A 14,342-nucleotide genomic window follows, 5' to 3' on the forward strand; every position below is an offset into this window, starting at 1 on the left:
AAAATAGAGAAGCAGAACAAGAAAATGAAAAGACACCAAAGGAACGAATATTTCCATTTGAAGAATTCGTCATTCGCTGAGGAATTATGCGAGGAGTTGGAGCTGTATGCAGCATTCCAGCAAGGATGCCGCAGTCAGGCGCTAAAAGAAGGGGATGACTGGACCAAAAAAATTGCCAGCTTCAGATGGCTCGCCTTAATGAAATTCTTCTTTCATTGATTCCTTTCGCTCCCCCAATTCTTGAGTATGAGTTTTCTTGAATGAAAATGGGGCGAGTTGGTCTGATTCGCAACTTGCCACAGGATGCGGATTGTACAGATGAACTCTCTGATTGTGCACATACTTGTACTGTACATGCGCGGACGGAGTTTTAAGGGACGCATCTGGCACAGTTCAGGGATTAAAGTTGATTGGGAGGTTCCTCGTTTGTCGTTGCCAGCACCTAGTCTGCCCATAGACAATTCGAAACAAAACCCTGAACCCTGATAGAAGTCCTGTTCCTACATAAGGGATGTTTGCCAGGATGTCTGCTAAATGGTGCAGTCCGTACCTTGCCAGACAACTGCATTCCCGACCTGCCTGAGATAAAATATGACCAGTCCATACGGCCCGTGCCTGATTGAATCGCCGTCAAGGGATAGACCGGAAAAACAAAGCGTTTGAAAGTTGACCAAAGTAAGAAAGCAGTGTCAATCAGTTGGAGTCAGGTACAAAGGTGTACAGCTCAATAAGCATTCACCAACTCCTGCACATGTTGTTTGTGTTGGCCATAACGTAGTACGATCAGCAGTGTGTAGAACCAGGCGATAGCCATAGCAACTCTGAGGCCGAGATGGACAAACAATGACAAGGCGGGGTCACTGATTCTCGTCAGAACTCGCAGGCCGACCGCTGCCCAGTCCTACCTTCGGACAAGAGGGGTGGGAGGAAGAATGCTAGGATGAAATCGGGTATATATTTTCAGATCCCGCAGCCAGATATTCCGGCAGTTCACTCCCCCAGTCCAACACTGCTCAATGTCGCAAACAAGAACACGTCGGTGGTTCTCGACCCTCCTTAGCAGCATGCCATCCACGTCGCCGGTGCATCCGTGATGGTGATTCGCCGCCTGGACGAGAGACCAATGTCCTGTACCAGCGGGGTCTCTCTGTGAGTTGCAGGGACTCTGCAGCATTGGGCCGTGCATCCGCCTTTGCGGAGGGAAATCAGTGAGGGGGGATATCTTTACTGGGTCAAACTAAGGAATCAAGCTCTGCAGACTACAGCATGTCAAGGCCAACACGATGATGCTCTCTTCAACGATTCGCCCGCCACAACCGCGCCACAGGCTCTGGCGTCCTCCCATCTTCAGGGCTCCAGGTTCGTCCCTCTGGATTCACCACGGCCCGCATGCTGCCGCTGCTGGCGTAGGATCTGCTGGTGTATTTTCGATCATGTGACCCCATGGTGTAGTGGCCGTGCTGGTAATTGGCGTAGATGAAGCAGGAGCCCTGCTCTCCAGCACACGTTTTTCTCTGTTACTCGACGGCGACGACGGGGATGGAAGCGCCCACGCATTAAATCGGTGTATACCGAGTCGCCTGCGTGCGAGTGAAGGACTTTCTGTAATCTGCTGCGTCATGCTCATTTGTCGCCAGCGCCCGAAGTCCCAGTGCTGGCCCTCTGCTCCGTTTGGGGCCCGCCATTTGCACCACCTCTCTCTGATTTTCATCACCTGTGTTTATCCAAGGCCGTCTTGTTTCTCACTTTGTCACTTGGTTAAAGCCCCTTCAATATGATTGTCCTGAGCACTCTTACGTTTTTTTAGCTTTCGACTTCCGCCTTCGTTTTGGACGACGATCTTATTGCCGTATCGATTGATCCCCGCACACTTCAACGATCTACTCGGCTTTTATTTTGGTGAAATCTTATCAAGTTCCCAAAATTTCCCCAAATATAATATAATATAGATATATATCTATATTTTATGACAATTATCAAAACAATACTCTCCACCTTTCAGCCCCTCAGTTACCCCTCAATCACCAGTGTTCGCCGAACAAGTTCGTCAACCTGGCTACTCTCCTGTTCAGCTGGCTTTTTTCCTTTTTTTCGTTTCTTGCCCCGCGATTGCGGCGATTCCATGAGGAACCTGCCAACCAAGAATTTGAAGCGGCCAAAAAGCCGTCATCAGAATCTCAAAGCCAAGAGATGGATGGACCACGTGGTATCTTGAGTCTCTCAAACGAGTTGTTAAGAGAAATCTTGGACCATTTAGCCCAGGACCCTGAGAAATGCGTCAGCGTCGATCGTCGTGCGTACCTCTCCATTGAGAGTTTCAAGCGTCCCAACCCACCTGAGCCAATACCACTCATTTACGACGCGAAGAATGGCTTCCAGGAAGACTATCGAACGGATGTTGACCGCTTCAGGGAGGTCTGCAAACGGTTTGCAGATTTAGGTGCCTCCTATAAGTTTAGCCGGGTTGTGGTGCGGTTTTCTGAAAGCGCATTTCGGAAATTGGATATGTTGTCAAACTCCCCGCATTTGGCAAGACACCCGAGAAACTTCACGTATATCATTCGGTCATTTTATGTTGAAGGTTGTTCATCATTCCTATTCTCCCCTTCAGCTTGTTTCCAACCCCCAATTCTTTCCATTTTTCTTTTCTTTTAAAGTCTTGGCGTGTCTAACGCATCTATCTCCTTTTCTGCGCTTCGGTTTTATTTTTTTTTAGATCGGGACAAGCTCAGTGAACTTTTCTTAACGGCGGATTCCAGTAAATTGAAGATTTCCGAACACCATCGTCGACTACAGGAGCAGAAACGCTTGGTCAGCTCTGGCGAAGATTTCGCTTCCCTGAAACGGGCTATGCAAGCATTCAAGTCGCTTCAACATATCAAAGTTTTGAAGGTTCAGGATGAGACGGAACGGGAACTTTTACAATTCATCGAGCGACACGATAATCCGCTAGATCCATTAGTATCCTTAGATTGGAAACCAGCATGCGCCCATGCAGTGCGGACTCTCGCAATAGCTCTTCTCGAATCTCAGCCCCCTATTAACCGATTTTCCGGGCCACAGATAAATCCTCAAGCAGCTCTCACGTTGAAACGAGCCCCAATTAATATGGTTTCGGCGCTTGCTGTGAAACTGACTTGTTTGGAAATCCACTTTGATGCGATAAGATACGTCAATGCAGAGATGCGGGAATTGTCAGAAGTCTTTCATACTTTATTTATGGCAGCCAAAAACATGGAAGCCGTGCATATAGGCTTCCCATCTCGTATACCCCTTGATTTGCGGCTCGAAGACATATTCCACAATGTATACTGGGAGAAGCTGCGCGCATTCGGCATCCAGGCCTGGCGACTGGACTCGGAAGAGATTATCGAGTTCGCCCGCCGTCACCGCCGGACGCTTCGCGGTCTCCGCTTACGAGATGTTCTCCTCAAAGAAGGAAGTATGTGGAAAGATGTCCTTTCCATGCTGCGCGAGGAGATGGAGAATCTGGAATGGGTCAGCTTGCGACGGATCGATTATTCAAATGCCTTCGACGAGAAATGGGCGACCAGTGCTGATATATCGGATATCCAATCGTTCCCCAATTCTGACAGCGAGGATGACGACCTATTTGATAGGTACGATGCCGCCGATAACGCTAACAACGACGATTATGAGAGCATTGGTGACGAGTCGGACGGTATGAGCTCGCATAATGGCGACAATGGACCTAGAGCACACCAAATTGAACTTTCGCCCGATACGGCTACCTCGTTGATATCCCCCTTCGCACAGTGGACAACGCCGTTGACATCGATATCTGTTGATGAGCTGGAAGATAATGGGGTAAATGTGGAATACCGACAGAGGAAACTCTGGGAGGAATGGGTGATTTCGAACTCGAGAAATACTGATAATATGTGACGAGGTTCCTTGGGATTTTTATTTATTGTCTTTGATGTATGAATTTCCATTATTGCTTCCGATGACGGTTGGAAACTTATGGCTTCCTCTACTTCGTTTTCCACAAGGATTTTGATTATTTTGACAATTTTTGTTCGCGGTGACCCTTCCTTCGCCTTTTGCTGTTTGTTGGTGTGTTGTTTCATTCCAAGGCCACAGAAACAAAAGAAAAGAGGATAGCAAAATACGGTGTCTTAAATCTTCCCAGGAATATTGCTCTTTCTTTCTCCTACTCTCCTCTGCTGCCGTTTGGTTGGTATTATCACTTTGCTCCTCCAGCTTCTTCTTTCAAGCATTCGCATCCACCCTCCGCAAGTCCTGGTTAGCGCCGCTTATTACCGGTTGGGAAAATATTATGAACTTGTATGTACTGTACATTGGCTTCAACTGGAGTGGAAGGGTTTCTCAAAGGGATCCTCACCTATGCCTGATGTGCCTCATAAGGTGCCTCGTGCCGTACATGTATTCAACGATATATGGGTGCGCGCCACCTGGCTTCTTGTTCGCTGCGCTTGCCCTCATATTGGTTTTTCGGGAGGCAAGGAATCTGATTTAACTGTTTTATATACTCACTCACCTCATAAAGCCTCATAAAGTAAAATCCAAGCTCATTTCAACATGTTCTGAAAGAAATATCAAGATCAAAATTAAGAAAATATATATTCCAAAAAAACATATTATTTGTAAAGGAACAACGATTTCATGGTGTCCGTCCCTGAAAAAGCTTGTTACAGGAATCATTGAGTGGAGTATCGATGGAGGAGAAAAACTAACAAATGGGAAATAAACAGACATGCCCAATAACCAAAAGTGACGTAAATAAAACCTTTCCAATCCATCCATAAGTAGCCGTTCTCCAGAGGAGAGATATTTTCATCAGAAATCGTCAGGAGGCGATAAATGGGCCGATCTATGTCGAATCAGAAGAATACTAAATAGCAACATAAATCATAAACACAGCTGCATTCCTTAACGCGAGTGCGAGAGATGAAATTGTGGAACGGGTATGGCGAGCTGTGCGTAGGATATCGTGAAGGAACTTTCACCATATATGTTTATTGTCTCAGAAGAGGCAGAGGAAATCGATATTGGCTTCAAAAATCGCCTGTTCTCGAACATGATTCAGAAGATATCCACAATTTTCTGCCGGGTATTCTAGCAGTTTGAGGATTCGAGGATCTGGGTTGTTTTCTAGGAACATGCATACAGCCGTGCATTCAGCGTGAACCCTTGGATGCATCCACCAGTGGTTTTCTTGACACTTCTTTCCCAGCCAGTAACCCAAAATGAGAACTGCCCTAGGGTCTTTCTTTTCCAACAGCGCAGTATAATCGGGTGGCAGCCTTCCCATGAATGATGTAATTTTAGGGAAATTTCTTCTGGATGGTATCAACTCAAGCAACGGACTAAGCATGCGAAGTGGCCAATGATAGGGATTTGTTTCCTCGGTTGTTTTTTCGTCAATTTCGCATATCTCCGCCAGACCCGGGTGGAGGCCGTCAGCACCAGGCCGGTGGTCTTCAAATATTGGGTAGTTAGATTCTATGAAGACATCGTACCAAATGCTCTGATGTAAATAGGGGCTGGTGAATTCGAGAAGATGTCTAAGTCCAGATTGGAGCAAGAGCCAGTTTAGGGCTTTGGGGTCGGAGGAGAAGAGCCAAGAGCTCTCAGGTTTGTACTCTTCTGCTGAGAAAGAAAGAACGCCCATGAGCATACAGGTTGACATTAGACCGTCCATATTGTGCGCTCCAACCGAAGTAGATAGCTCCTTTTTATATAATGTGATGGCACGCTGCCAATGGTAGCTTTCAGCAATTTTGATCGAGGATATCCAGGGTAGTAGCCTCCTACGGCTAGAGGTAGCAACCCCCAGAATCGCATGCATGAGATATGGAATCTATGGAAATAGATGTTAGTATCATTCACGGTGTTATTGGAAAAACAAACGAGCCCTTCCAGTATCCATACCTGAAATGCAATGCGCAACATAGCCCCGTTAGTTACCTTTTTGCCGGTGTCGCTAAGAGCATTGTCTTCTGAGGATAGGATCAAAAAGTGATAGAAAGCTTCAACAGATTCGCGATTAACCGGCTTCGGCGCAATATTCTTGAGGTCATTGTCAATATTAGGGGCAAGACCCAATGCCGAGTCTATTTTGTCTGCAAGTTCTGTCATTGACAATGAAAATGCTGCGTACTCAATCCCAGGAACTTTCGAATATTTGTCTGCGAATGAGCACACAGTCTTTGGCTTTTGCTGGGATTGCACTGTCAACGAGTAGTCACAGGTTATGCCATAGGCGTCACATTTACTGCAGCCTGGCTTGGTTTCATCGCACTGTAGTCGAAGGACCGATTGCAGTCAATATCTACATCGGTTCTCAAATTTCGCAGGACGCACGTTACAACAAAGACACTCATTCATGCACGGGGAGATGGATATGTGCAATACATTGAATAAGATAAGGAGCAGCAGGGTGAAACCTACCTTAATCCTTCGTTTCTTGCAATTGGAGCAACCAGACCTGGACTTTCGGTGGGGTTGGCGGGAATGGAAGGTCGGTTCTGCAAATTTGACGGCTTGCTGATGCGATGATTTATTCGGCCGCTGTCGTCGAGCATTTTCGACACGGAATACCACCTGGTTTCCAATAATGCGATTTCCCGACACGGCCAACTCCTGCGTTTTTCCTTCATCCCGGCGAATCTGAGTGGGAAAACATAGGGTTGAGTCCAGCGGGGCGGCCATGGTATATGTAAAAGCAATCCGAGCACGCTTCCCTGCGAGGCTGGCCGGCGAGTACGAATGGACACTAATTCGAAGAAGCTAAATATTGAGCCAGGATGGTTGCGCGTACATACGCATTATCATTCCGATCTGCCGTGTGATTATACTGGGAGAATAATGGAGAGAAGGGATATGTAGATGTAGCATATCAACCTAGAGTATTGAAAAGGTGTGTCAGTTGAACCAAAAACACACAGCTTCTTTCACAAATTTCATATCCTCACCATGCACCTGTCAACTATTGATGTCAAAATGTTGATGATGATGACGGACGAGTTTGGGAGCAGTGGTCGTATTTATGCCGCTAGTCTCGGAATGGAAGATGTCCTGTTTCCGCGGTGAGAGCCGCATTAGGCACCACCCGCCAGCTAAATCATAGAGTGCAATCATTATGCATTGTGATCGGAATATGGTAAGTTGTAAAATAGAACAATTCTCTTCTTATCTGAGTGGAAAGATCTTGACATGTCTGCAATAGAACACATGTCCTTGGCTAAATAAATGACTCTGCGTGGAAGCATCGTTTCTGCTAAACCAATAGAGAAACCCCCTGATGAAGAAATTATTGTTCCGACAGCCGGGATGATATGATATATGTGAAAATACATAGTGTACATGGTTTTCTGTCCCATAGTTTAAAAAAAGGGAAGATCCGGTCAAGTTATCGGTTTCGTAGATAACATGGGTTCCACAGGAACTCTACCAGGTTTTCTTTCCGTCTCAACTTCATATTCCTCGTCCGCCTCGTCTTCGTCATCCTCGCCGAACATACGACTCCAGACACCATCCCAGATTCCCTTCTTAGTTATCAGCGTCCCTACCATCAGTAGTGGCAAATGCCAAACACTAGCCCAGAATAACCCTCTCGAGCTACCAGCAGCTCCCTGAAGTTTCCAGAATCGATACGCCTCCTTGGCTAGCCAGCAATTGACCAGCGTTCCCCCGATCAAGAACCCTTTATCAACCACTCCGAACCACCACAAGCCAGCGCAAAGTGGGAACATGAGGATCGAGTAACGCAGTGAAACACGGCCATTTCGAGCTGGATTCGTCCATGCGAGCATTTTATAGCCCGCGTTCTTGTATTCTTCACGGATAGTGTGGGAGAGGGAGTTGAAGTGTGGGAATTGCCATGCAAATAAGATCGCGGCCATGAGCCAGCCGCCAGGACTATCAGGGCCGAAGAGGAGGTCGCGCCAGCCGTCGTGGCCTGTCGTAGCAGTTTGGCCGGCAGCGGCAGCCCAACCCATCAGTGGGGGGATTCCACCGACGAGAGCGCCGACCCAGGTGTTTATCACAGAAATACGTTTGAGGGGAGTGTAAACGAATGCATACAGGAAAAGATTGAAAGCACCAAGTGCGGCGACAGTCGGATTTGTTCCCATGTATAGGGCAGTGACACCTACTGTCCCTGTCACAGCAGCAAATATTAGGGCGGCTCTGGGGGATAGGAGTTTGCGAACCAGGGGCCTGTTACGAGTACGTGACATTCGCGCGTCATATTGGGGTTCAAAGAACATGTTTAGGGTGTTGGCGCTTGCAGATGCGAGGAAGGTACCAATTGTGAGGTAAATAAAAGTCAGAGTAGAAGTGGATAGTGCCGGGAGAGGCGTTACTGATGAGTCTAATGCAAGGAGTGTCGGGATTGGGTAGAGACCATAAGCAGTTGTCGCAGTGAGAACTACGAGGAAGGATAGATTTGGTTTTGTAAGAGCGAGGTACGCTGCCATTGTTCCCCGTAGGGAGGACTTCGGGAGAGAGGATGATAATGTGGAGAGGCGGGAGGAGGCGTCAGGGCGAATGTCATTGTTGGAGGATTTGGCTTCTTGTTCAGCCTTCAGTCGTTGTCGTCTTCGATGGGGAAGTTCCTCGGGGGAGCCAGGAGGTGACGGGTTGTCTTTTGTCCCAATTGATGACGCAGTTGGCGATTGGGAACCAACTGTAGGAGCTGCGGAGTGGAAGAGAGGTGATCGATTAGCATGCAGCGGCTTTTTTCTCAACCATTGGGCCAGGCCATTTCTCGACAAATAGCCGGTTGGTAGTCCATTGGAGGAAAAGTATGCTTTCCTCAGGATCCTAGGCATTGCCGAAACTTGAGATCCCTTGTTTTTTAAGATGCCGCTCGCGATGAAGCCTCGCCGCGTGAACCCCACTGGTTGCAAGGTTTGGCGAGTGAAGCAGCGGGAACAGAGAGCGAGAGCGTCCGGAGCCATGCCCGGGCGCAGAATTAACAACGGTGAGGCCATAGCTAATTCAGGTTGCACTTAGTCGGCAGCCTGAGCCAACAAAGACCTCGCCATCCGCACGGGGATGTGTTCTGTCCGAGTTGAAGTCGTCGTTAAAGAATTCCCGGTTGGCTTTTTGATTTCTCCAGGGAGTTAGATGAGTCAGCATTCATGTGACCTAGTTTATTGCTCTGATGAATTCTAAATATCAAATCAACAAGATGCGCGCGAGAAAACTCCCGTTTAGGACCACAAATCCATTTGGCCATTGCTTCTATAGTTGGGAACAGTAATTGCTCCAACGGTTTTGCCCTGTGTTAAGAGCCGCGGAGCTACCGATCACGGTTTGATGTGTATTTGCGGCGCCCGACATAACAAGAACGTTTACAACGACCAGGAGAGCTTCCAAACCAACAGACGGCTCGAGCGGCAGCCATGGGATCTCTCCAACAAATTCTTGAAATCCTCCAAACCAATCTGCTCAATCCATTACAACCGTACCTCAAACCTATCACCTCCGCTCTCCCCGAACCTGTGGATGATGCTCTACTGTCCCTCCTCGGCGAACACTGCCATTCAACCCTCATTCGTTCCCTGGACGTCACCGCAGACCCAGCATGTCTACCTCTAGCGGTTTCCAAAACCCTAGGCGTGGCAATTGTCACCTTTAGTGCAATAGTCAAAGTTCCACAGATCCTGAAACTTCTCTCCTCACGCTCCTCTGCTGGTGTATCGTTTACGTCCTACGCGCTCGAGACTACAAGCCTTCTTATTACCCTCGCGTACAATGCGCGTCAGAAGTTCCCTTTCAGCACTTATGGCGAGTCCGCACTAATTGCCGCACAAGATATTGTGGTTGGCATCCTAGTGCTCTTGTTTTCTGGCCAGACAGCGGCGGCCGGTGCGTTTGTTACGGCCGCTGCGAGCATTGTTTATGCTCTCATGTTCAGCGGTGAAACGTTTGTGGATCAGGCGACAATGGCTTATTTGCAGGCTGGCGCGGGTATCCTGGGCATCGCGAGTAAAGTGCCGCAGATTCTGACTGTGTGGCAGGAAGGGGGTACAGGACAGTTGAGCGCGTTTGCGGTACGTGAATCATACCCTTCTTACTACCACCTTCCATGGGTTGAGTGTTCCACTCTTTCACATCAATCACACGATTAATATTATATATTTGTTTCCAGGTATTCAATTACCTCCTCGGTTCCATGATGCGCATCTTCACCACCATCCAGGAGGTTGACGACAAGCTGCTCCTCTACGGCTTCGTAGCTGGATTTGGCCTTAATCTGGTCTTAGGCTTACAGATGCTGTACTACTGGAACGGACCAGCTACCGCTCCAGTGAATAAATCGGCAGGCAAGGGGCACCAGCGGATGGCAGAAGTCCAGATCCCGGTTGCAAAAGGCTCCGGCGTCTCTCCCAGCTCTTCTGGAAAGGCCCCAACAACGAGACGGAGGGGCTAAATTCGTTTTGTTATGAGATTCTTTCATGTGTTCAACTTCCGAGTGTATCTCAGCTTGCATGCTACGCTTCCTTCTATTCTAGTCATTCCATATTAGTGAAAATTGCACCATAATTCTATATAGTTTTACTATCAAATGAGTTAAATAAAACAGCTTACTGGAATTTTTTCCCCTTCGAACAAAGCCAATTTCTGGGTAGAATGATATTATACATCGTGAGTGACAAACGTCAGGAATCTACCAGATATAATTTTCGATGCCTGGAGTCTAACGTTCGATGCACCAAAATTTCCATGTCCATCATTACGCCCGAGTCAAAGAAGCTTGAAGACTACTCCCTTACTCATTTGTTGTAGCCACTATATCAACGACCTTTCGGGACAGCTCCCGTCATCATAAATCTAAACACATCCTCCGACGGTAGTGCCGGCGACATGGACGTAGACTGCACATATCCTCCCTCCTTCGAAATATCAAACTGGACCCCACCAGCTCCCGGACTCCCATGCACTCCCACAACGCCCATCCCGTTCCCACCCCCATCCCCTCCCTCTTCCCCTTCTGAACCCTCCTCTTCGTCTCCACTCCCGCTCTCACTCCCACTATCTTCCTCGTTCAGCTTTCTCTTCAGTCCCGTCACGACATTCTTAACCCCCATCTCCTTTTCCTCCAACGTATAATCCCCGCCCCAATTCCGCCCCCTAGCCTCCATGTTCGCTTCGATGGGGCCCCATCGCCACAGCTCTAACAGCTGCTGTTCTGTCAGCCCCGTTCTAAGTCTAGTGGCATCCGGGTTGCCCATAGACAGGCCCTGGGAGACCCAATCCTCGACACGCGGTTCCAGTTTGGTGCGCAGCAGTTGCGAGAGCATGGCGGCTTCGGTGCGGCCGGGGAATTGAGGGGTTGGGTACGCGACTAGCGATGAGAGGAGGTCATGGTGGTCTGTAAGTTGTTGAGAGACATTGACGAGGTTGTTGGAGATGATAGTAGCCTGGGATTGGAGGGAAGACCTGGTTAAAAGGGAAGAAAGACTTGTTAGCTCTTCCAAAGAAAATATAACTGGATAACTGGCTGGCGCGCATTGCTCACCAGGATGGGAGGGGGTCGCTTTGGTTTATGTTGTTGATGAGCGATGCGAGCGATTGGGTTAATTGGACAAGGCGTTGGCGGGTTTGTTCGAGTACTTTTAGCTGTTCGGGAGATATGGAGGCCATGGTTAAGATGGCTCACTCATTATTTTCTCGAGGGTTTGTTTTCGTTTTGCTGGCAGCTCTGCGCAGGATTGAGAGAATAGTTTGTCGGGAGGGGAAGCTATCGATGTCGTATGTTAGCCAAAATTTATTTATATTTGCCAGTTGGTCAAAGCTCCTGCCTGATGTTTGTCAACGCAGGGCAAGATGTGTTTGGACTCATTCGTGTGTATCCAATAACCCACTCCCATTCTTTCTGACGCTGTTCACGATACAATATGAGGAGGGCTGAATTTCTTAACCAAAACTGCGCCTAAACATTAGTATGCTGTGAGTAAATGAAATAAGCGCCCGATATGCCCACCACCACCACCCTCTGAACTATCCGCCCACACGAGTTTAGGCAAGATTTACCCCTGAATAATGTCTCCGCAGATCATTTTTAATTGCTCCTCGATGCTACTTAAACTTTATTGCACGACGTTTCATGCCCTGATTCACTTCTGACTTGATAACAAGCAACTTTGTGGAGAGGGAAGAAGGTCAAAAAGAAAAGGGCTGGAAGTGACGCATCTGGACATGGTTAAATTTTGACCGTTTTACTTCTCTGCCTTTTCATACGACAGGTATTTGCATATTTGTATTTTCATAACATCATACGCTATCGTTTGATCATCGAACCTCTGCACACACCCCATCCCGATATACTTGAGCGCAAGCCGCAGTTCTCCTTGGGTAACATACAAGGAGAATATTTTGAGGTAATGGAGATTCGATCTGCAATGCCAAATCAAAACATAGCGACAGAAGATTGGAAGGGATTGAAGGAATGCACTATGGACTATGGACACGGATGGGAGAATATAAAATATTTTGCCATTATGGAAAGTTAAGGGGGGAAGGAACCGCAAAAATACAAAGGTTGGGTGTAAACCCACATTCCGCGTGGAGGCGTTCTCATTGGCATGGAAAAAGAGAAAGCCAACCTCTAGGTATCTGCTCAGGATATATAACGTTAGGCAACAAGATAGCAGCCAGATTGCAAGACCGATAACACCAAAACAACATAGAGCCGGAAAGTTCCAGACGTTCGGGCTAGGGGAGTATTTTGAAAAGCCGAGGGAAGCAAGTTCTCCAGGTGAGTGATCGCAAGAGGGGAATAAAGATCCTCTTATACCCAATAGACCAAAAACAAACAAAAGGACAGAAAAGGGGGAAAAAACGCCGAATGAGATCGAGAGGACAAATTTCTTTCTTTTCCTTTATTCTTGCATTGAGTGACAGATCAGTCATTCATTGACTTGCGAGGTGGAGGGGCCGGGAATAATTTGGGCGTCTCCATGACTGACTTGGGCGACACCGTCGCAAACTGCGGCGAGGTCGATTCCATCGCATGTGTCTCTGGTGGATATTTTATGTCTTGTGGAGTCCCGAAGGCACTCATATGGTTTTGATTCGGATATTCCGCGTACGGTCCAGTGAATTCGGGTTGGTAAGGGGACGGCTCTCCCCAACTTCGACGTAGGTGGTTGTGCACTGGTGACATTATGCCCGTGTCATTCCACCGCTCGTGAAGATACGACGGTTGGCTCCTTCTCTTCGCTTTGCGTCGGCGACGTTGAATGCAGAATACACACGCGCCACATGCGCATGCCGCTAATAATAGGAACCCGACAATAGGTAAAACTATGACGAGGATGAGGTTTTTTATGTTCTTTTTTGCTGTTCCAGGGGCATTGATTTTGGGGACGTCAGTGTTCGGTGGAAGAGGCTCGGTATCAAAGATCTTGTTTGGGTCGAGTACAAATGGTACGCCGTTGGGTAGGTGTGCGTGGCAGCCTTCTCGGATTGATTCGACGACTAGGTGTTTACTATTTATCAGTAAAAGCCACACATATATTTCTAAGGAAGTAAGGGGGAATGATGGAGCCATACAGTTGCCCAAATATTTCTGAGTCTCTGTCAAGTTATAACAGGCAGCGCATTGAGTGATGACGCCGTCGTCGAAGACTCCCATTCCGCAGAAATCAAGCATGTTCTCCGGCGTTGGGGAAAGCAGCAGGTGCTTGATGGCCTCCCCGAGGGGGTCGCACGTCACCTGGCACGGGCTGGACACAGAATCTTCCTTTTTTTCTGGAAAATTGAATATACATGCTGAAAGCAGATAACGGAGGTTGTCTATAATATCGTCAGCGATGGCCATGGTGCACTCGTTACTAATGCTGGTTTTTGCATACACAATCCCCATTTAACATCCGTGTCATACGTCTCGAAGGAACGTGGACGGAAGAAAGTGCTTCGTAGTTCACACTTTACACATTCCTGGAAATAAGTTCCGGGTGGGGAGTTGTATTCTTGATCTTGACATACGATAGCATCTGGGGTAGTGTTAAAAGACGTCTGGTGGCAGGACGATTGACATGGAGATCCGTTTGTGACCAGTAATCCGAATCCTTCGCGGGTCAAGAGAAACGACAAGATCAGGGAAGAAAGAAACATGGTTGTGGAATTTGCTCAATTAATATCGTAAATGCAGCACGAAAGAAATGATGTTGGCCAAGTGGGAGCTTCGCATAAGCCGAATCTTGCAGTCCGTAGCAACAGTCCGAGTCTTTTGAAAGAAGACGGCCTACTCTCCGACCAAGTGCCCTTTTGCCCTCTGCTGAGGCAGCCAGATGCCGCAAGCAGGGAGGTATTCAAGATAGTTTGCAAGAGTGAAGTAGATA

General features: G+C 47.8%; 6 protein-coding genes across 6 annotated transcripts; 2 read left to right on the plus strand and 4 right to left on the minus strand.

Annotated features, from left to right (window-relative positions):
- Nucleotides 1–2,190: 2,190 nt before the first annotated feature.
- Nucleotides 2,191–4,512, plus strand: HCBG_03967 (F-box domain-containing protein; the record flags this gene model as incomplete). The annotated part of the gene is made up of 2 exons (XM_045431016.1): nucleotides 2,191–2,552; nucleotides 2,760–4,512. 2 exons carry the CDS (start codon nucleotides 2,191–2,193, stop codon nucleotides 3,904–3,906), a joined length of 1,509 nt encoding a protein of 502 aa, XP_045287569.1.
- A 496-nt stretch (nucleotides 4,513–5,008) lies between these two features.
- On the minus strand, nucleotides 5,009–6,976 carry HCBG_03968 (C6 zinc finger domain-containing protein; the record flags this gene model as incomplete). The annotated part of the gene is made up of 4 exons (XM_045431017.1): nucleotides 5,009–5,845; nucleotides 5,917–6,285; nucleotides 6,436–6,888; nucleotides 6,960–6,976. 3 exons carry the CDS (start codon nucleotides 6,694–6,696, stop codon nucleotides 5,009–5,011), a joined length of 1,467 nt encoding a protein of 488 aa, XP_045287570.1.
- Nucleotides 6,977–7,152: 176 nt separating this feature from the next.
- On the minus strand, nucleotides 7,153–9,018 carry HCBG_03969 (protoheme IX farnesyltransferase; the record flags this gene model as incomplete). The annotated part of the gene is made up of 1 exon (XM_045431018.1): nucleotides 7,153–9,018. The coding sequence occupies one exon, from the start codon at nucleotides 8,946–8,948 to the stop codon at nucleotides 7,392–7,394; it is 1,557 nt and encodes a 518-aa protein (XP_045287571.1).
- A 170-nt stretch (nucleotides 9,019–9,188) lies between these two features.
- HCBG_03970 (uncharacterized protein) lies at nucleotides 9,189–10,587 on the plus strand (the record flags this gene model as incomplete). The annotated part of the gene is made up of 2 exons (XM_045431019.1): nucleotides 9,189–10,046; nucleotides 10,145–10,587. The coding sequence occupies 2 exons, from the start codon at nucleotides 9,396–9,398 to the stop codon at nucleotides 10,424–10,426; spliced, it is 933 nt and encodes a 310-aa protein (XP_045287572.1).
- A 203-nt stretch (nucleotides 10,588–10,790) lies between these two features.
- HCBG_03971 (uncharacterized protein) lies at nucleotides 10,791–11,640 on the minus strand (the record flags this gene model as incomplete). The annotated part of the gene is made up of 2 exons (XM_045431020.1): nucleotides 10,791–11,436; nucleotides 11,516–11,640. The coding sequence occupies 2 exons, from the start codon at nucleotides 11,638–11,640 to the stop codon at nucleotides 10,791–10,793; spliced, it is 771 nt and encodes a 256-aa protein (XP_045287573.1).
- Nucleotides 11,641–12,901: 1,261 nt separating this feature from the next.
- Nucleotides 12,902–14,115, minus strand: HCBG_03972 (uncharacterized protein; the record flags this gene model as incomplete). The annotated part of the gene is made up of 3 exons (XM_045431021.1): nucleotides 12,902–13,749; nucleotides 13,827–13,938; nucleotides 13,987–14,115. 3 exons carry the CDS (start codon nucleotides 14,113–14,115, stop codon nucleotides 12,902–12,904), a joined length of 1,089 nt encoding a protein of 362 aa, XP_045287574.1.
- Nucleotides 14,116–14,342: the final 227 nt, after the last annotated feature.

The sequence above is a fragment of the Histoplasma capsulatum genome (genome assembly GCF_000150115.1).
Source record: "Histoplasma capsulatum G186AR genomic scaffold supercont2.5, whole genome shotgun sequence".
NCBI classification, from domain to species: domain Eukaryota; kingdom Fungi; phylum Ascomycota; class Eurotiomycetes; order Onygenales; family Ajellomycetaceae; genus Histoplasma; species Histoplasma capsulatum.